Source organism: Aedes albopictus, chromosome 1 (genome assembly GCF_035046485.1).
Source record: "Aedes albopictus strain Foshan chromosome 1, AalbF5, whole genome shotgun sequence".
Lineage (NCBI taxonomy): Eukaryota > Metazoa > Arthropoda > Insecta > Diptera > Culicidae > Aedes > Aedes albopictus.
The window spans coordinates 162989466-163012496 of record NC_085136.1 but is presented as its reverse complement, the minus strand read 5'-3'; the positions used below and the strand labels follow the sequence as shown (position 1 = coordinate 163012496).

Here is a 23031-nt window from a genome sequence, read left to right as displayed (position 1 = left end):
AGTCCTTATTTCGTCGCGTGGGTCTTTGCCGATTGTATCGAGTCGTATTTTCTTCTATGTTATTCGCAATGGGGATTTTTACGGATGGCTTATTAGGCCTACGCCAACACTCCTGTCTCGCCGGAGGGCCATCGTGCCAGTTCTGTTTAACGTCCCAACCAACACAGGGACGACCACGCTGATGGGGCTACCACCTTGGATCTAGCTGGGCGTGGTGCAGCGTTTCTTACTCAGCCGCTGGATGCCAAAACAGACGCTGTTTGAGCCGCACCTCCTTGGTAAACAGACGCTCGGATCGTACCTTCTCAATCTAGCTGAAGTCAGAAGGACAACAGTGCCCAGGCTGCACTACCAGCTAAGCACACAACTCTTAGCTTTAGTTAAAATACACAGAAATAAAAACCAAAAAAAAAATTTGTCATCGTTTGACCCGTGCAAGCATGAGGTAGGAACTTGTGAGGACCACAGCTATGTTGGTCGCTCTCCTTATCGAGTGTCACTACTGCCCAGTAGCGGATCCCACTTCTTTTACGCTGGAGCATTGGCAGGAGCGCTATCTCGGCGGTTTTTGTAACCGACAGGATAGCGTCTACCTCCCCTTCCGGAAGCCGAACTGGTTGCTACATAGAAAGATACATAAATGTGCGTCTCCGATGAGGATGATCTTTTCGAGCGTCTTCACCGCCGTGTCGATCAAACATATTGGTCTATATGCCAACGGATCTCCGGGTGGCTTCCACGCCTTTGCCAAAAGAACCAGGCTCAGCCGCTTCCAAACCTCTGGGAAAACTTACTAGTCCCGACATCTCTGCATAGCCTTTGCAATAGATACTTTTAAGGTCAAGTTCGGACCTCTGTCAGGACCTGGGGCCTTATCTATGCTAAGGGATTTTTCTATCCCCGCAAGTTCCTCATCGGTGACTCTCTCCTCATCGCCAGCCCCAGTCTCTGTCCCAGCTATCATACAAAAGAGGTCTTGGACTAGGATCATGACGCGGAAAAGTTCCTCGATGATCTCCTCCAACATCTCTGGAAACTGCTCTGTAGATTGTAAGCGGGGCCTTTGCATGTGATGTTCAAGGTCGCAACCTCCTGCTGTCTTCAATCTGAGACGGGCCTACCCTTTACAGCCCTCTGATGCGCCTGGATGAGGCCCAACTCACGTGCTTTCAGAGTTAACACTCTTCTGGCTTTGCGAGTGCCACTGGGAAGCTTCTCCCCGAGGGCTGCCACACGTCCTTTTACGACTGCTTCGAGCTTGCTTTTTTACTACCGCTGCCATAAACTTTTTAGTGTCTTGCCGCGCCCTAGTGTCGACTTCATGAGCCTCCGCAAATCCTGCTTGAGAACTTTTCAGATGTTTCTGTTAGTATACCTTAAGTCAATGATCACGTACAGCTGTTGTGCAGCCACTTCCGTAACAGGAAGCTCATTCCTGTTCTTGTTCACAGCCCTCACCACCAACCACGTTCCAATTATTGCTTCACCGGCGCGTCTGTCGGGACTGTTATTGGGTCCACTAGTCGCTCTCCTTAACGGAGACCTGCTGGCCAACACACTTCTTTTAAAGGGGTTTACCTCACTACTGTCTACACTATTAGTCACAGGAAGGTCCAGAGCCCTGCAAGACAACTTGAATAAGGGTTCCCTGTTTGATGGACGTTTGATGGACGACCCCCGGAACAGGTGGTCCGTAGTGCTACTAGGGGTAGTCAGGGTAATTTGGCCAATGGGGCGATTTGAGCACCACAGGAAAATCGCCTAAATATAGTAAGTTTTGCAAATTCACCTTACATCTCTAATACTAATCTGATATTGGAGCGATTGAAACATTAGATTTACCCTACATAGCAATCTGTATTATTGTCTAAATACTTTGGTTCGTATTGTTCCTACTTAGAAACAAATTTGCAGATGTAATAAATATTAAAAAACACATAATTTAAAGAAAATTTATTACACAACCAAGTCAATCTAACCCAAAATGGAAAACTTATTTAAAAAACAATCGACTAAAAGAAGATGTAAAATTATGTAAATCGCCATACTTTCCAAACAAATATTACGTACACCGCTATACTTTGCATGGTTCTAGCGGACGTTATGCGAGCTCAAGGTGCTGCCCATATCATTGCCATTGACGTCGGGTCCCAGGACGACACGGATCTGACCGATTACGGAGATGATCTTTCCGGCTGGTGGCTTCTGTACAAACGTTGGAATCCTTTCACATCGCCAGTCAAGGTACCCAATCTACCGGATATCCAATCGCGTTTGGCTTACGTTTCGTGCGTCCGACAATTAGAGGTAAAGAGTCACAGCTTAAATAATCTTTGATCGATTCAGATGGACAATCTAATCCCGCAATATTCCTTTCCACAGGAAGTCAAAAAGAGTGACTATTGCGAGTATATTCGACCACCAATCGACCAGTACAAAACGCTAGCGTTCGGCAGTTTCGATGAGATCAAAAACGTTGGCTTCGAGCATGGGAAATCGTTCTTCGAAAACATGGCCAAGTGCGGGCGGCTGTCGCGGTTCAACCAATGGAGCGTCCGGGATGTCCCGCAGAAAGTGACACATTCGCTAAATGAGTAAGTATTTGTCAATGCAAATGAGTGGGTTTACATCATGTTAAGTGATCAGAGCAATTTTCAAATATGTTTTGCGAAATTGATAACAAACCATGCAGATTTGCATGATTTCTTTTTTTTTTAATTTTTTTTTGTCTTTATTAAAGAGATTTTCAGCCCTAGGCTGGTTCATCTCTGTCTGATTTCTTTTGCATTTGATACCTAACCCTCAATGTGTAAATGCTAATGATAGTTTTCCTGATGGTTGGAAAACAACTCTACCGAAATAGACAAATTTAGTTTTTAATATTCTTGAAGAGTTTTCTATCTAGATCAATCATGGCGTTAAGTGCACCATCAAGTTATTATTATCAAGAAATCGACGAAATTAAACACAGTGCGCTTGTATAAGTTAAATAACTAGCTACCTATTAAGATAGAGTAATACGTAGTTTGAAAAATGTATTCAAATACCCTCATCCTGTTGCAGATATACGTTCATCGATTTAGCACAAATAGTCTGCAAAGTGCCGGAAACCTACCCGGAGCGGGGATATTCGTCGAGCGAGGATGATTACTATGACGGCTACGCCTCCGAACCGTCCACCATGCCGATGATGAAGAAAAGTGCTTCGCTTAGAATCATGCGAGCGGCTGGATCGCTGTCGCTATCGGAGAACGAAATGGACTCGGATGAGCTGGAAATACCGGTCGCCTTCAAGAAGCTGCAGAGCACTCCGACGCCAGAGAAAATCTCCAGTCTACCACTGACGCCGGAAAAGTCAAAGCGTACCCCTTAGGATCGACCACTCTTTTTTCCTTAGTCACTCCTCAATTGAAGAGAAAATGGAACTTATATCACCTTTTTGTGATTTTTTATACACCTATTCCAATCGAATGTTTTTTCTATACCAAAAATTTCTGATGTAGTACTTTAGTTTTAGGATAATGAGTTCAAAATGTTCGTTTATGTTTGTAGTTTCAGCGATTTATTCATTGAGCTTTGTATATAAATAAAAACTATTTTCGAAATGAATTAGTTTACAATTTCATTACCTTATTGTGACAGCCTTATTAATAGATTACAGGAAAAGCTTTGAGAATCAACTTAAACACAGAATAAACTGTTGGACTTTGCGTAGATTATTTCTAGGCTTCATATTTCTTGGTGACACCTGTAGAAAGATTGATTGATTTTAATAACTTTTTAAAACTGATTATTCACAAGTGTCTGGACTCTACAAAAGAAAAAAGAACATAGTTCATTGCTTGTTACATATACTGTAACATATATATTTTGAGGCATCTAATGATTTGACAAAGTATTCGGTGATATTACATACCACTTTCCAGAACGTTTCCAGAAAATTATTTAGCGGAAGAAAACGCTTCAGGAAATGGCATACCATCAGTCATTCATTATCAATTTCATTTGTTACTATCCGTACATTTATATCGAGCACTGACAAGCCGCAGCAATGGTGATGGTTTTGAATCGCCACATGTCTCGCAACGGTTCCGGAAGTAACGTGGAGTGGTGGTCCTGCTCGATGGACTCTCCTTCTGCACGCATAGTCAGGACGCGCACTTTGTAAGGAATCTCTTTGCAGCGAGATCCACGCCAGCACTTACGACTGTTGATGTTCCTATTCTGGCAGACGGCATTGACTACATAGCGTGGAAAATGTGTGTATGTTAGATCCAGCAATTCGTACTGAAAGCATAAAAAATAACGAAATGTTACTAAAGGTGAAGTAATAGTGTCAGCCTTAGCTTCACCTTAAAACCAAAATCTAGATTACAGACCACAATACTTCCCAAGTAACCACGCAGCTCGGGTCATAAAACACGCACAACACGGCACAAATAAGGCAAACGATTCCCCGCATGCACAACCAAAACCGACCTAGGGAAAGGAAGGGCCCCAAACACACCGCACTAGTGCATTCTTCACGACCCGAGCCGCACGGTCATCTGGGTTGCTTCTATCTGCATGACCTTACCCAACCCGTAACGCAGAGTTTAAATCTCTCTCTTGCATTACAAAGTACTCCCTTTTTCCAAAAGTCTGTGCGTGGTATAAATGAGATCATTTGAGCTGAAGGAATCGTCACCAATATAACCGCCAACACTACTGAGTGCTCAGTGGTGTCGGTCATACAGCATCCGCTCGATAACTGACTGCTGTTTAACTGGACTGTTTTTTAACTGGGCCAAAATCCAGTTAAAAAGCAGTTGTCTGTCAAAAATAAACGAAATGTAACCTCACATTTTGCAAATCAGTAAACAAAACAAAATATAACAATAGCCTCTGGCTACGGGAGCTCAGTCCAGTTATCGAGCGGCGCTCGCTAACTGAACTGTCGTCAAAGCCCAGTTATCGAGCGGAAGCTGTATCTGAGTATCGCGGACTGACTCAGTATGCTCTCTCAGCGGGAGCCAAACATTGAAGATGGAGGTTATGTTAAACTTTGTTGAACCAGTGTGATTGATTGAAGGGTATTGTTATCTAGGTGCTGCGGACATAATCAAACCTTTTGTCACGATATCTTCATTTGCCGCTGTCAAGCCGTTGGAAAGCTAGGAGAAGGATAAACATTGCTTTGAGCCTATTTTATCTAATTTTGTAACAACTATCCATTAAAATTTCCATCGCGAATGGAAAATAATAAACTTTGAACACGAGAACAAAATTGGAATAATGGTGGATTGATCATGTTTACCATTTCCGAACAGCGTCGCGACGGCGTGTTTGACAACCGCGCTGAGAGAGGTGGTTGCAAGAAAATTGAACGCTCGTGCGTGTTTACAAGCTGTGTGCCGGGAGTGTGTAGGTGTGTGTTGGCTAACTTGAAAAATAAAATCGTTTCTTTTCGCAGCACCTAGTTATTAATCTACAATTTTGCCGAAGACACCTTTCCGATCAAACAAGCAGTTTCCGTGATATAATTTTTCATTTGCATATGTTCCATTTTTTCATAGGTCCTATTTGAATGTTAGTCGAGACTCGATAAAAAGTTATAATATGAAAAATGGTTATTATGCGTCTCATGAAAAATCAGATTATGGCGATTATCTGCCTCTGGCTTCTGATATAAGCGCGACAGTCACTAATCATAACAGCGTCACCAGATTTAAAAGTATTTAATTCTATTATATGGGATTTGACAGCAAGCACACTCATTCCAGTGAGCCACTCTTACCGTTTATCACAAATACACTCATAAACATCTGTCACTTCGCGAAACCCACGTGCTTTTGTTTGTGGGAACATATTTTGTTTTGTTTTGCCTTGCGACTGTCACTGCGGCAGTATGCCTTGCGGGCGTACGACCGCCGCCAGACTCTAATAAAAGATAAGCGCGACAATATTTGTATTGATCAGAACAGCTGTGCAAAATTGTAAGCAAATCAAAAATGCAAAATTAAAAAATTTTAATAATTTTCGTGCTGCTTCGTGGAAAGCCTTAATTGACGATTTACCCTATTCAATTATAAGCTTCCACTATCCGCTAATAGGTATATCCAAGGAAGTCACGCAGAGGGGATTGTAGTAATAGAGACAAAGAAGGGAATGGTTGAAGCGAAAAATATGCGCCTTCTGATTGGCCGACTCAGTGGAAAGCTAGAATGAACAACAAAAGTGAACATACAAAAAGAGCTGCGCATCGTGGATTCAAGTCAGTTGATAGACGATAGTGGATACGAACGGACGCACCAAAAGGCAACAGCAATGGCATTTGCAGTACACAGCAGTCCACCACAGAGAGGTTTTAAAGAGTTTCCTCTCTGCGGTCGGTGTTGTGGCTGTAAGAATAGCCGCAGCGGTCACGACAGGGATATGCACAATTTGGAAATGGTAAAAGTTCTATGTTGGAAAATAGTCGTTCTAGCTAAACCACGATCGTGTCAACATTTGAAGTCCGTATATCAAGGCTATGTGGTTCCTCAAGAAGCCTAAATTTCTCAAAACTTGTATCGGGCGCTATTCTACTAAACCGGGTTCAAAACCTGAAATGCAAAAAAAATGTACTCAAAATAGCTATATCTCCATTCGTTTTTAGTAATCAAAAACGATCAAATTTGACTATGCATGTGAATAATTGCTCGTCCGTAAGTGATCTGGTACCAATTGCACTGAGATCCATATGAATAAGGGCTGGGACACTCCCCTTATTCTCAAAGTGCAATTTAAGCAGCTCATACATTTTTGATCAATAACGGCGCCGGCCACGTTTTTATAGTCAGTTGGGAAGGGAAAGGAATGTTAGAGTGTGCTGGTTGTTGCTACTAAAGACCGAGAGCACCTCTGCATCCCCACAACCAGCACGGACTGGGGTATTTGTAACACGGAAAGGATGGGAGATCTGGGAGTCACCGTTGGGTCGGTGGTGCGATCCATGGATAAGGGATATTTATGACACATTCTACGTATCATCAATAATCAATTTTCAAAGTTGAAATTTGGCATATTTCACATTTTATAACATTCTACACTATTCTTGTCGTCCAAAAATGTATTCTACATGATATTAATGTGACATTACATATTTATTGAACGAAGGTTAAGATCATTAGCGGAGCCAGCTTTTTCTTTTTTCCTGCTCACTCTCCTAAACATGCAGAAAAATGAGCGAGATGAAAGAGGAGGTAAGCTGCCCCCTCTTCCATCTATTTCTTTCTCGTGTCTGTTTAGGAGAGTGAGTAAGATAAAAGAAAATGCTGGCTCCGCCAATGGTTAAGATTAACAATAAAATCGTGATTTTAAGGCATTTAGACACACTATTCATCAAAGCTGTCGTATTTTAAACACCAACGCACTGATTTTTCAAAAATCTTCCATGATTAACAGATAAATGTATGTAGATTTTTTAGCATACAAAGAATTTTAATTGTAATATGTACTTTAAAACTATGAGGTATGGTTGGTTAATGTTTAGGTTTTATAAGCGTTGTAACGTCACGGAAAATCAACCTTCATGGAATTTATTCAAATTCGGAACAAGTTTCAAATTTGAAATTTTGTATGGTCTTTGCACTCCAGAATATCTTTCAAATGAGATTAAAACAAAGGAAATCGGTTCACTGACGCCTGAAGTTTGCGTTGTAACGTCACGAAAAAAGTTCCGTGGAAAAGACCAAATTTCTCTGGCTTGGACGACTTCTGCAGTGGACAAAGGTAGTTCTATATTCCAAACCAATTTCTTTCTCGTTGTGTATGAGCCCTTTTTCAAGGTATCATTCATAAATTGCGTACCCTTTCATAAACTACGAAGACTCTTGAGACCCGGGGGATTTGATGTTTGGCCAACATCTACGCTCTATACAAATTCCAAAAATGGTTTGAATTGTAATTGTACTGCGATCTTGTAAAAATGCCAATCAAACCGATCATTTATATGATATCAGAGCCAAACAGACGAAACACTGACAAAATTACCATCTCGTATATCTCAAGGTATTGATAACTTCGAGAGTTAGTGTTTTCAGCAAAGTTGTTAGGTTGGTCAAAGACTTAGAATTGATGGATAGTATGGTTTAAAGTTCCACAAAAAAGCGGCGCTAGAGAACTTACAAATATCAAATTTCATGTATCTCAGGACCCCGATTAAAGCCTGTATCCGCAATAACCGGGACACATAAATACAGCTCTAACTCTGTAACAGATACATTAAAATTGCTCAATGTTGGCCTAGTAAAATCTGAAGATGTGTTCATCTCATCTACAAAATTTCATGTGAATCGGTGTAGTACTTTTTGTTGTACCAATGAAAGAGTAGAATGTGCGCCATTGAATTTTGTACAGCCCCTAGTTTTGCTTGTCAGCGCTGCAACTTTTAAATTCGTCAAAGGAAATGGCTGAAATTTTCAACACAAGCATCTCAATCGACATTTGTTGCATGGGCAAAATTTCAAAAAAAAAAACGATGCACTATCAACTATTTTATAATCGAAACATGTATTGGGACTGAACGTGATTTTAGCCCCTCAGACAGCAATCAGTCAGCACCCTCTATTGTATCGAATGTACTATTGAAAGTACTATACCAATAGTCATCAAATTTTGCCCACATAATAAACACATAATCAACTACCTTTTGTGAAAGTTTCATGAAAATTGGTAAAGAAATTCAAAAGTTATGAATAGGCAATAGGGTGGCTCAAGCTTGTATGGAAAAACCACATGTCAAAAAGTTCGATGGGCCCCAATCTCATTCCGTTCTATATGACGCCACGATGTTCTGGTCAAATTTTCAGCTCAATCCGTTAACATTTGGGCGGTGCTAAACTCCTTTGTAGTTTGTATGAGAGTTTATATGAGAAAACATCGTTTTTAGCATTTTTCTCTTGAAGGGTTCTAATTGTTCTTAAACCACGGAATCGATTCTATAGCAATATAGCCTAGGATATGCCAAAAAACTTTGTCGAAGACCGCAACGTGATCAGACACTTGCGAAAAAAGCTATAGCCTAGACAATATGAACCCATTCAATGAGATTTTATTGCTATTGTTATTCCTTTACATGTTAAATGTTAAGCACCACCAGATGGTCTGCATGTCATATCTTTTCTTATAAGCTTCGGATGACTTTGCGGTCTTCTACAAAGTTTTTCAGCACATATAAGACTACAGTTCTATATATTCGGTCATGTGATTTAAGTTAAAATAGTGCCCCTTGCGAGAAAAATGCAAAAAAACGATGTTTTCCCATATAAACTCCCATACAAACTTCAAACAAGTTTAGCACCGCCCAAATGTTAACGGATTTAGCTGAAAATTTTACCAGAGCATCGTGGCGTCATATAGAACGAAATGAGAAGGGGGCCCATCGAACTTTTTGACATGTTGTATTTTGAGCCACGCTAATAGGCAAACATCGCACATGAAAAACACGAAAAATTTTCACTAACACTAACCGCTATCAACACCAGTAGCTTTCGAACCAATTGACAAAAGTTGATTAAATTTTGCAAGAAAGTGTCTCTATAAGTATCATAACTGCTAACGAAATTTCATAATTATCATCACAGAACTTTGAACTGTAGCGTAAAAGAACCATCTACTATGCGAATCAAAATTGGTCATGATTGTACAAAATGCTTAAAACCACATATGTTTGTTTTTCATCCACAGTTAAAAGTAATGCATCGATTTTTTATGAAATTTGGCACAAATAATAAACATACACCAAAAAGTTCTCAGTCAATTATTTGGCCAATTCTACCGATTCATTACAGAGCTACAGTCGTACTTCTGTGTCCCAATTATTACGGATACAGGCTTTACTTGGAAAGATGGTTTCTTCGGCAAAATTTGGTGAGTAAAGGACTTGCAGTGGATTTACCATTTGATGCGAGATTTCGCCACTAGAAGACGCTAGTTTCCATTTTGCAAAAGCTGGCAAATGATTAGAATTTCTCAAAAAAGTATTCTTTAAGCTGGAACTTTTTTCACTTTTGCCATATTGTATTCGAATCAAATGGTAATTAAAGACCAACATATTACTCATAAATGTTCAAAAATTGATTTGATTTGTTTCACTTGGCCCCAAGATACAAAAGTTAATAAAACGACAGTCAAAAAGATGTATTCTGCTTGAAGTACTCCATCTTCGTGTAGAGTTAACCAATCAAGTCCAAATTTGTAGCAATTACAGATAACAAGATGAGGAAGTGAGTGTGATTTTGGAGGCGAAGTGAAGAGGCCGCTTTTTTCATTCGGACCGGCCGCGTAGTCGTCGTCGTCAATTTGAATGTGCACATCGTCATATCCGTGTATAGTTGTAGCGGTTCAGTGTGATTTCGGAGAAGAGGCCAGTTAGTGGAAGATGCTGCAGCACATACGCACTGCTGTGTCCATGGACACTTCGAAGGATGTTTATTGGTGAGCTCGTTCCATTTTATCATAATAATTAATGCTCAAGGACGTATAAAATTCAGCTCTGGTTTTTGTGTTTTTTTCTAACAAATATTGAAAAGTTCGTCACGTCATGTGTCGGCGATAGTTTTCAATGCACATTCAATTGATAATAAATATTTTTCTTTCATTTTTTGCATTTACACAAAAATTTGAATGGTTCGACATTTGTAATATTTTAGTCAAAATGAATAAATGTTTTGGCTCAAGTAAAGGTTGCATGAATCACATCACTTACCAAAGTGAATCCAAATCATGTGACTCTCCCCCTCCCCACTAACAAAAACTCCTTCCCGTGACAGTCGTGGAGAAGATGAGGTGATCTCGGTCTCTAGTAGCAACGTACGTCACACTAACATTCCTTTCCTTCCTCGATGACCGTAAGGACGTGGCCGGCGCCGTTATTGACTAATAAGGTCTGGAATTCTCGAACTCTGCACATTGAGAGCGGTAGCTACTCCCAAGCTCCATTTGTTGGTTCCTTGTGCAATTTAGATTATTCTGGTCAATCACGGAGTAGCAACTACGAATTGTACGGTCATCTACTGCCCATAACCACATAACAGTAACATTCGACAAAAGTAGGCATTGGAGAAAATGGAACCCAAAGTTGCAACTTTGAATAGTATAGGAATGAATCGAAATTTAACAAATTTCTCATAAATTTGTCATCAGTCGTATAGCAATCAAATTTTCTACAGCAGTTCCTGTATGCTGGGGGAATTGTCAAAAAATAAATCGAACCTCAGTATAATTGATGTCACGCTTTCAAGCCAATCTATTTTCCTAGTGTGACTGTTATGCGGTCACATTGCTCAATGAGACAAAATGACTTGATATTTTTTTCATAAATCCTAGAACAAACTTGATTTTTTTATTCAGGTGGTCGAAAGCACTTGTGATTTGATGATGATCCCCGATATTAACTCAATACCAGCAAAATATGCAAATGTTACAAATATGCAGTTATGGGCAGTCTATGCTCATGCTCATTACAGATAACAAGATGAGGAATTATCAGTCAAAATTTGAATATTCTTGGTATTTTTTTAAAGTTACGGCTTTTTGAATGCATTCAAGATAATTAATAAAATTGGTATGCTTTTGTAAGTTTGAAACTAGCGCCACGGTGCGGCAGAAATCAAAACTAAACGGCTATTAAACTGAAAGTACTTGATCTACCAAACAACTTTACCGAAGCAACAATATTTCTAATTATTCAGGATCCTGAGATAAATGAAACTAAAAATGTGTATACCTTCTACCGCCTCCTAGTGGAAGGATTTGAAATCATACGGCCCATCAATTTAAATTTCTTGACCAGCCAAACAACTTTGTCGAGGACACCAACTGTCTAAATAATAAGGATCTTGAAATATAGGGGAGACTGGGGAGACTTGATCCCTGGAGAGACTTGTTCCCCCATGTTTTCTTGGTATCAAAAACAGTTTTCTTGTAACATATTTTTTTTTTCCAAAACTACGTCTGGACCAAAGATTATGTTTTAGCTACAAGTGATTTAAATTCTGCATTCCACTATTTTTTTAACGACTGACAGTTTGTTTTCAGTTCTTCAGAAATCTTTTAAAAGATTCCAAAAAGGACTCTATGGCATTTCCCCGAATTTCATTACCCCGAATTCCATTACCCCGAATGACCCATTTCCCCGAATATTTTTTCTCTATTTTTAATTTTTTATTTGCTGAAATGAAGGAAAGCCATGTCGTTAGCCCCGGTTAGCTTGGTTCATAATATTTCATTCTGCCTTTTAGAGAAGTGAATCACTTAGAGGAGAGTATATTCAAATTCTGGAACACCAAAGAACTACCAAAAGCCACAAGAAGGAACATATCACTATTTAACTATTGGTTTCAGATCATATGGCGGAAGAATAATAATAAATAATAAGAATAATAGATTCTTAGGCTAGTGGTCATGTCACTATTCGATATGACAGTGCACCTTGAAAGAATAGCCTGTGATTAAAAGAAGGAAAAATCTCTGATAAAAGTATCACCAGTTGAAACGCCAACAAATTCCTTGAAAGAATAACTTGAAAGAATAGCCTAAGCTTGAAAGAAGGATACATATCTGATGATCACATTAGCAGTTGGAATGCCAAAAAGTTCCTCAGTAGTATTACTAGAAAGAACAACATATGCGCAAACAAGGAAAATCTTTGTTGAAAATATGGCCATCAACTTCGAGCACCACTAGTTACCCAGACCAGGTCTCCAGATAGGCTTGCGGAGAAATCATTCGGGGTAATGGATCATTCGGAGTAATGGATCATTCGGGGAAATTGACCATTCGGGGCAATGGAATTCGGGGTAATGGAATTCAGGGAAATGTCCCAAGGCCTCCAAAAAGTCTTAATAACTTTGTGAAAAATGAACCAAATCGTGTCAAAATTAAAATAAAGTTCTATCAAATTTATTTATCTAACTAAGAATTTTATAAACATGTTTTAGGTAATTTGGCTTAGTATATACAATATTGATATGGGGGACTTGATCCTTCGAGGATTACACACACATTAGGGGGATTCACTTGAGCATGAGCATGAGCATGAGATGACCGTACAATTCGTAGTTGCTACTCCGTTACTGATCAGAACAGTCAACATTGCACAGGGAACCAAATGGATGGGGCCTGGGTGTAGCTTTCCATCCTCAATGTGCAATTTAGAAGGTTCAAAACTTTATATTGTCAGTACCGGCGCCGGCCACGTCCTTACGGTCATCGGGGAAGGGAAGGAATGTTGGTGTGGCATCCGTTGCTACTAGAGACCGTGTGTACCTCCGCATCCCCACGGTTGTCACAGGAAGGATGTTTGTTAGTGGGAAGGGAAGGGATAGAAAGTTACATAGATCTGGATTCACATTGGTATGTGATATGAGCTATGCAACCCTTGATATGATTTAGTCTTCCGCCAGCCGGCTGTCGGAAGAATACAATAATTGTATTGTATGTTTGTGTATTAAATTTAATTATACCGGGTATGAATAATTTTTAAACCACGCTTATGTCGGATCAACTCGTAATAACACACGTTTTAAGCTTATCGTTCCTCAGTCAGAAAATAAACTGTATGCAATTCCGTTTAGTGTTACTGCCAATGCTGAAAAACCGAAACCCGCGCTGTAGCTTTACGAGAAAACTGGACAACTAAACAACTAAAATCGTTGCTTTTGAGTTTCACCTATGTTCTTGTATTACTTTTTTTTTTCGCGTTCCCGTGTTAATAAGATTGCTTATAATAAAACCGTTGTACATATTTATTACCCGCGAATGTTCGCAACGCGTAATATAAGTTGAAGATGTGATGAAAAAAAAATACATTATCGTAAGTGTTCGAAAAAGAAACCAAAATTATGGAACTCGGCACGAATAAATCGACGCGGTCTACTTGTCACTGTATCGTACGGTAATTTTGACCTTTCTAAAGAAAGAGATAATTCGCCACTTTGATCGCTGATTGCCTGCTTGTAAATCTGAAATAGAAAATAGTATTAAATTGTGATACGTTCTCCACTGTTATATTTTTGTTTTTTATATATAGGTTAAATTTACCTCTATCCCTCTGAAACAAACGATATATTAGCAGTGAAAAATAAATAGGGTAAAAAAATAAATAAATAAATAGTGTAAAAAAGTACACCAAATCTTGATCCTGGAATGTTCCTGCATTTAAATAAACCAGGCCGGAAAATAGCAAGATCAAAACTTTTATATGGTAGATCTTACACCGTAACGCACCATTCCGAGGTGATCTACCCACATTACGGGTTACACATTAGGGGGATTCACTTAACAGCGTAAACTGATTAAACTGAATAAACGTCGCTATCACCAAGGCAATCTTTGATTATTTCATCAAAATCATGAAACATTTCAAATAAGCAGAAAATCATGGCTTACGCGGCTATTTAATCTGTTTAGTGAATACCCCTATTATATGTATGAAAAATAAAATTCTATTTGGAACCCTCGATTTACTTGGAATTTACATCATGAAAAGGGGAATCAAGTCTTCCCATTTTGAAAATATGGCATATTCTTGAAAATTTAATGAAATCGTTCAATTTAAAATACACTATATTCATAGAAAATACAAGAAAACTTGAAAAGAAAATAAATAGGAAGCCTCTGAAGTTATTTTCCCTTAAAATTAACCATGTGCTAAAAAGGGGATCACGTGTCACCCATTTTTGTAAAATGCATCATAAGACATGTCCCAAAAACACAGTTTTGAAAATATCAGCAATACATTTAAGCCTTTCTGTTGTGTATGAACTTGCAATAGATACTTACCTGTCATTCTGTATGAAAATCGGATCTAGTTTTAATTAAAGTTACAGGCAAATCAAGAAAAAGGGATCAAGTCTACCCAGTCTCCCCTATGGAATGGAAATTATGTCAGTGTTACGTCTGTCTTTGATATCACCAGAATCACCGACTCATATATTAGTGGACCCTGATTACTAAGAGAGTTATTTAACTTTTTTAAGTATCTTCAGTTTAAAAGTCGTTTGGTTTAAGGTTGTACTTGCCTAGTGGTAGTTGAAATTTTGGAAAACCATGCACATTATATTTATTTGTAAAAAAAAGTTGGAACTTTTTAAAAAGTGCTCAAAAATTTACAAATTTTGACTACTAGTTTCTCAATTAGTCAAAACTTGTAGGAAACTTTTTGAGAAATCATTTGCAAACTATTACAAACTTTTGATTAGCATCGGCCAGTGGCGAAATCTCACGTCAAATGGTAAATTAGCTGTATGTTATGTATGTATGTATGTATGTATGTATGTATGTATGTATGTATGTATGTATGTATGTATGTATGTATGTATGTATGTTATGTTATATAATATGTTATTCTCAGCAACATCATAATAACTTACTTATTGCTGGCATGAAATTAATATTTATTAGCCACGCACAGCAAATAAATATGGCATCTATTATAAATGCAGTATTTAGCGATGACTAAAAATAATTATCGGGCCTTACATTTCGTTTGTAATTTACCATCTCGATATTTGGGCAATATGACTTAATTTCATGTGCCGTTCAAAATTTATGATGAAATAAGCACTTTTCCTCGTCATAAATTCATTCGCTTTCCATCGGATTGGAAATAAGAAGGAAGTTTTTTGACATCTCTGTGGTTTGTAAGAAATTTTCAAACAAAGTTTCAGACATGCAACATGGTGCCATCTTGACAAAGTACCGTCAGAATGATTTGGGATGTTATTTTCAATTATGATGTATTAATGATGTTCTTTTAGACTGTAGAATTTGTCTTCGTTATCAATTAGGAAGTTATATTATTTCGTTACATACCTATTTAAAATGTTCCAGATGTATAATTATTGGCAGAAATATCAGTAGATGAACAAACGGCTGTATATAAAAATGGTAGTGTGAAACTTTTTAGCAGGCACTGTAATTGGTCTGGCCTGATATACGGAAAAACTCAAAGTTCTAGAAATACGTTCAAATTACAACTATTATACATCTCAATAACATGTTTGTCGAATACCGCTAGAATCGAATAAAATACATTGAAAAAACATCATAGCAACGTATTTTAAACATGTACTTCCCAATAGCATACGACGATGTCATTTTTGGTTTTGGATGACCTGTTTTGAACATAGGTATAACAATAACAAAGTTTGAGTGCGTTTCCTAGAACGAATGCCAATTAATTGTTTTAGTATGCTTCGCGGGATCAAAAATAGTGTAAAAACTGTGCTGGTTAGTGAGATTTAGCCGCCACGTAAGCACCCCCAGTGATTTTTAGGTGACGGGAGGCCTGCCATGCAAATAAATTTGAATGGTGGCGCCCATCTTTCGAGCCATGGTGACTGTGGTATGCTTGGTGGTCTGCGTCAAGTTTTCTAGAGGCTATTAACATATCCATGTGTTACCCCGTCATACTTGTAGCGGGATCAAACCGCAGAGCATAAAATTAAAGTTGCTATCGTATTTGGACTGCCTTGAATTTTTATGTGAAAGAGATGTTTCTTAAATAATGATCAAGTCAGTGAGAAGAGATATCAAACGGATAATGTTGTACATTAACGTGTTTAGTACGTGAAAACAACGTTTTAATAACATGTTTGAGCTCAAAGGTTATAACTATGTGCTACTGATGTTATACATATCATCTTCAATTGAAGGAAAACGATGACACAAATATCTTGTGTAACCAACGCTAAATTTACGTTATTTTAACTTGTAGTGAGGATGATAACATTTTTCAGTAACTTGTTGTTGCCAAACACAGTTAAAACATGATTTCAACATAATATGTGTACAAATACTATTATAGTACTATACTACAACGTCTTTTTTAAAGTTTATTCTCAAAGATGTTTTCTGTGTTACTTGGGAAGTTCCCCTTGAAGCAGTGAAGATAATGCAATAACATATTCACAAATTCGGGCAAATTTGACTGATTATTCTGATTCTAACATGATGTGCATTTTCGTGACGTTACAACGCGAGCTGAACCCTGTTTGAAACTGAACGGGCGTTGTAGCGTCACGAAATGTAAAAGTCGATTATCCAAAAACAAATCCAAAATTTATATGTTTTATTTCATTGAATTGAAGAATCAACCAATAAATTCCAATGGTAGAAAAAAATAGAATATCATAAAAATTCGAGCAGATTTTCTAAGATGTTGGTAGCGCGGTAGAGAGGTTCGGATTCTAGCGCGTTGTAACGTCACGCTACAAATACGCATTTGAAACACGTTTTTCTAATGCAAACTTTATGTTCAATAGGTCAAATATATCATAAATTTTACAAGGAATCCGAATATGAAAAAATATTTTGAGGTTTACAATCGTTTTCATGAGATACAGTGGAAAATCTGATTAAGAATGCGTCAAAACGTTGTAACGTCACGGTAGAATGTGTCTTATAGTGTTCGTAAGGTGATAGATTGTGTGGTGAATACTATATGAAGGTCAAGCGGCACAGTTCGCTTTGGTTGCATAACTTGTAAGCGTTATATACACTGTGCTGTGGAACTTGGAAGGAAGGGAAACGAGTTTTTCAATTGGTTTCTGGTTCTAGCGATGGCTATGAACATTCAATGAAGGAAAATAGTAACATAAACTAGGGACAAAGCAAAAAGTTGTGTTGATTTTTTTGTTTTCCTTATAAAAAAAATGTGGTTATTCTTCACCAAATGAAGAAATTAAAAGGATAAAAACCTTGCTGTACATGGATAATTATGAATGAATAAATAAATAAATATACATGGGTTGTATAAATAGAGAATAGTGAGAGAAAGAGAGAAAGTAGATAGAAAGATGCAACGTAAGAGGAAAGGGACGGGCCAGGGATTGAACCCAGGACCTTCTGCATACGAATCAGAAGTGGTAGCCACTAGACCACCAAGCCCGACAATGAATTAACTACATCGGCTGTTTTCCTACTCTCCGCATCGACCAATGTGGCGCTAGCTTCTATGCACGAAAAATCGCTAAAAGTATTGCATTTTTTATTCGTTGATAGACTTTCGAGCAAATCTTCGAAGAGAAAAACTAATACTCACACGTCAGTTTGCATGGCAGTTAGCAGCTGAACAAACCATGTATTCATTACACCAACCGAGAGCGTGCGTTCAATGTTGTTTTCGTTAGCAGTGACAAAACCCAATCTATGGAAAAAGCAGTGGAAGAATATTTTGGTGGGACAAAATTTTCCGCGTGTGAGTCTATTACGGGGCAAAATCCGCAATAAATCGCAAAAATATTGTATGGCGAATAGCATCTAAAGGCAAATTCTTCAAAGTGGAACACATTATTCGAAAAAATATTTGGTAGTGGTTGTGCACAATGGTGACCACTATTAAGCCTACCAAATATTTTTTCGGGAAAAGCTTTGTATTTCAAGTATTTCAAGTTTAGATGCATTTCGCCATACAAAATTAAATTGAATTACTCCTGCTGATCAACTGTGGCTGCGCGCAAAGCGGGTAGTCCATTATCTCCACTCGTTTTTAGTTATTGACAAAAACTAACCCAAAATATCAGGAACTTGGTTTCAAACGAGTAAGTATTTGAGGGCCCATATAGCCATAGCTGTAAATGCGTGGGTATTAAGTATGACCTTGCTGGAGATAACGGGTTCGATTGTCGGTCGGTCCAGAAAAAATGGCCATTGGCAAAAGAAGCTCTCAGTTAAAAACTGTGGAAGTTTTTTTTTTAATTGTGGAAGTGCTCATAGAATACTAAGCTAAATAACAGGTTTTGCTCCAGTGGGGACGTTACGACACAAGGAAGTTGTCAAACGCGTCAAAAATAATCAAAACTAAAAATAATCAAAACTTGTGCATTAGAAACTCCTTCTTCTTCTTCCTCTTTATGGCTCTACATTAAGGTGGCCCACACTTATATGAAAAAAAAAATCGAAAAATGCAAAGTCTTACTTCCTAAATCAGTTTCTTTGGAGAAGCTCCGTTCAAAATTTGAGCAAAATCAATTAAGCCTAAGGGGGCGCTTAAAACGCTTGAAGTTTGTATGGGAAAACTTGGCCAAATGTATGCAAAAATTTTAAGTTTTCGAATTTTGCCGCTAGGTGGCGCTGTAAGCGTTCAATAATCAAACTCTTTGGTATTATTGTAGGTGACTATATGCCAAACAACTTTTCCAAAGACCGCGTAGTGATCCGACGGCTGTGAAAAAAGTTATACCCTAGGTAAAGTGAGGATAAACGTTATTGTTGTTTTTCCAATACATTTAAAGGAATAATATCAATAATGAAATCTCAATACTTTGCCTCACTTTGCCTAGGGTATAACTTTTTTCACAGCCGTCGGATCACTTCACGGTCTTCGACAAAGTCCTTTGGCATATAGTCACCTACAATAATACAAACGGGTTTATTTATTGAACGCTTACAGCGCCACCTGGCGGTAAAATTCGAAAATTTAAAATTTCTGCATACATTTGGCCAAGTTTTCCCATACAACCTTCAAGCGTTTTGAGCGCCCCCTTAGGCTCAATCGATTTTGCTCAAATTTTGAACGGAGCTTCTGGGAATCCAAAACAACTAATTTAGGAAGTAAGACTTCCATTTTTCGAATTTTAATTTTGATTTTGATTGAAATGTTGGTCGAAATTTGATCGTTATTCTAATTCTATAAACGCACTTGGAAGTCAAATCACTACACTAATCACACACCTTAGTTTGACAGGCACACGACGACGGGTATTGAGAGAATAAATCCGATGCTAAATCACCATGCTTATCGTTTCGTTTCTTCAGACGGTCCTCGTCAAAAGCTTCACTCTCTGAACCACTTCCGTCGTTTGTTTCTTCCGGAGGTTTCTCCAGCTCATCCAAAATGTGATTTTGATTGAATCCACCGGCCCATTCATATCGATGATGACGATCCGCTGGTGGGAAACAGTTGAGCGATTCCGATTCCGTTAATCCTGCCAGGTTTTTCTGATCGAAATCTGATGATAGGAAGACGTTCTCGAACAAAGGCGAGGCGCCGAACTTGATTTTTCCATGCACTTGAATCGTCAGCCAGTATGTGGCACATATTAGTAGGAACTGAAAATCGCGAGTATCCATGATTCGTTGCTTATAACTTCGAAAGATATCTTACCATTAGCTTCATTGTCAATGAACTAGCCAGATTGGTGTATGCCTCATCGATTTTATACCGGATTCATCTTCGCCACTGAATGGTATCCAACGGTTACTAATGGAATTGCTAATATGTCTTAGATTACAATAGATGTCAACTGTCCAGACTCGCGCGTCCTACGTCTTCAACCTGTGGTGCTTTGGTAGTTTATATAGAGCATATCCACTAAGCTTGGTTGGGAACAATATTTAGAGGAAAATTTATTTCCAGAAACTCTAATCATACGTAGAAACCAACTTGTGCGCCATAATTTCCAACGGCATTCGCATTACATTCCGTTGAGTAAACCAGGTTGTTGTGACCTTTGGTCAATTAAGCTTCACACAGAAGTTAAATTTGAAAATCAATATTATTCTTCTACATATTCATCTCATCTTCTTGGTGTTATTTCCCAACTGGGATAAAGCCTTATGCTCATGTTAGTGTTCTATGCGTCCTTTCATATTTATACTGTGAGTTTTTTTCTGGCAATAATCATTTTGAATAAAATCGTGTGTTTTGTTTTAATTTTTTAAACGATTTTTGGAAAAAAAAATCTATAGGAATATAATAAATTCTGAAGGCATTATTGTCTGAAATGCTGGATTTTGGAAGAGTCCTCTCAAATATCGTTATAGGAATTTTTAGAAGATTTTTTAGAGGAATACTTTGGATTTTAAAGAATTCTTTGTAGGAATTCTAAAAATTATTTTATTTCGTGAGTAATCCTTGGAGGTATTTCTGAAGAAATTTTAAAAAAAAATCTTAAGAAATCTTTAAAAGCACGCCAAGATGATTGATGAATTCTTGAGGAAATGCCAAAGTGCTTTGCATTGGTTGGTACTACATTCTAACGTGTTCGGCTTTGATCTAGATATACTTAAACAAATCTAGATCATTTGTATCTTTTGATATAATGATGCTGTGTTAGATACGCATAATGACGGGTTGAAATATTTGAAAAAAAATATTTTTTGCACATTTGCAACTAGCGCTGCCTAGTTCCAAAAACTTGATCCAAATGAATGCTCTCTAAGTAATCAAGATCCTAAAACATATAGGATAGACATTTTGTCAGTGTTACGTTTGTCTTCGATATCACAGAAATCACAGACCAACAGATATAACACTATCGACATTGCAATTTCATATACACTACCCGTCATAAGTACGGACTCACAAAAAGTATTGCAACAATATTGCATTACCCTGACTCACCTCGATATCTCCAAAACCTGAGGACTTACAAAGATGCTGTCTCCAGGAAAGTTATTCAGAAGACCAAAAGCAACAACTTTTCTGAAGGCAGCATTTTGGTAGGTGTTCTGGTTTTAGAGATATCGAGGTGAGTCAGGGTGATGCAATATTGTTGCAATACAGGGGATAGACAAAATGATCGGGACAGGCAAAATTTTCACTATACAAAAAATGTTCAACTAGCTTTTCGAAAAGTGCATCGAATATTCTCAAATTTTTACTGTAAGTTCTTCAACTAGTTGTGTATCAGTGGACAAAATTTGGAAAAGATCGGACAATTCTTCACGAAGTTATAAAGATTTTTGAAAAAGATAAAATTATCCGATAGCCAACTTTGAGCTGTTATACCTCCGGATTCAATGAACCGATTGCAATGAAATTTTAACCATTCATGACTTATATAATGAACTCTGGAAAAAAAAAAGTTGAAATTTTGGAAAACCATGCACATTATATTTATTTGTAAAAAAAAAGTTGGAACTTTTTAAAAAGTGCTCAAAAATTTACAAATTTTGACTGCTAGTTTCTCAATTAGTCAAAACTTGTAGGAAACTTTTTGAGAAATCATTTGCAAACTATTACAAACTTTTGATTAGCATCGGCCAGTGGCGAAATCTCACGTCAAATGGTAAATTAGCTGTAAGTCTTTAATTTATGAAACAACTTTTCCAAAGACACCAACTCTCTAAGTAATTAAGATTTTTTTTATCACTGTTAGGTCTATTTGTCTCTGAGATCACAAAAGTTGTTCTTAGGGTCCTAAGTCTTGTAAAGTTGTTCTTAGGGTCAAAGTCTTAGTTGAACCACCTTTGAGTTCGGACGTGCGTAACAGCGCGCTTGTAAATATTTTTAAAACATAACTTATTATTTAATTTTTTGACCCCGGGTCCGTTCGCGCGCGAACCTGTGTTAGTGTTTTTTTTCCTCTCTACTTTTCGCCTCACGCGAATTGTCTTACCCATCGACGTCGCCGCCGTGTGTGACTTTTTTATTTAACCCACCACGTGTGCCATGAAGTGTGGAATTGTGAATTGTAAGCAAAATGACAATCGCTTTCTGTGGCGTTGCCACGGTACCTGCAAGCGGGCATATCATGCTGCTTGCATTGGTGTCCAACGGAACCATGAAGAGGTACTTAGCACATTTATGCTGCCTCTATGTCATGACTGCCAGGAGCAGTTCCTCACGGAACTTGACTTAAAACATCTTTCTGTCTCCCTCCGGGGCATGGCAGAAAATATAGGACACACGTTGGCTGCTAATCATCAACTGCAGGCCAACTTCAAAAGTCTCAGCTCCACGCATGACAATATACTCGAGCAAATTGAAACTATGTTCAAGGAAATAAAACAAAATATTTCCAGCGTCAGCAGCAGCAACAAAAAGTGTGCCACCGACTTAAAAACTACAAGAGGTGCACTCTTCGACACATCATCCGCAGACAGCAGTATGGCGATAGAAAAGGCCGCTAAACTGGCAGCAACAGCAGCAGTAGAAACAATAATAACAACAACAACAACCGCAACAACAGCAGCAGCATCAATAGCAGAATCAATTGAATGTTCGCTGCCTAAACTAATTAATGAATTAAGGGACGACCTAGTGGATGCGAATTCCACTCT

General features: G+C 38.1%; 2 protein-coding genes across 3 annotated transcripts in view; one reads left to right on the top strand and one right to left on the bottom strand.

The window, feature by feature from the left end:
- LOC109427657 (neuropathy target esterase sws) overlaps nucleotides 1-3609 on the top strand; it is a gene marked incomplete at its 5' end in the record, with an annotated part of 28461 nt that extends 24852 nt beyond the window's left edge. For both annotated transcript variants that reach the window (XM_062845708.1, XM_062845707.1), the window contains 3 exon segments: nucleotides 2096-2307; nucleotides 2383-2594; nucleotides 3064-3609. In XM_062845708.1, the coding sequence (XP_062701692.1) occupies nucleotides 2096-2307; nucleotides 2383-2594; nucleotides 3064-3373 (734 nt within the window).
- On the bottom strand, nucleotides 3610-20253 carry LOC134285247 (uncharacterized). The gene is made up of 3 exons (XM_062845719.1): nucleotides 20132-20253; nucleotides 19699-20076; nucleotides 3610-4287 (listed from the first exon to the last, which is right to left on the bottom strand). The coding sequence occupies exons 1-3, from the start codon at nucleotides 20141-20143 to the stop codon at nucleotides 4024-4026; spliced, it is 654 nt and encodes a 217-aa protein (XP_062701703.1). The 5' UTR covers nucleotides 20144-20253; the 3' UTR covers nucleotides 3610-4023.
- Between the last annotated feature and the right edge of the window lie 2778 nt (nucleotides 20254-23031).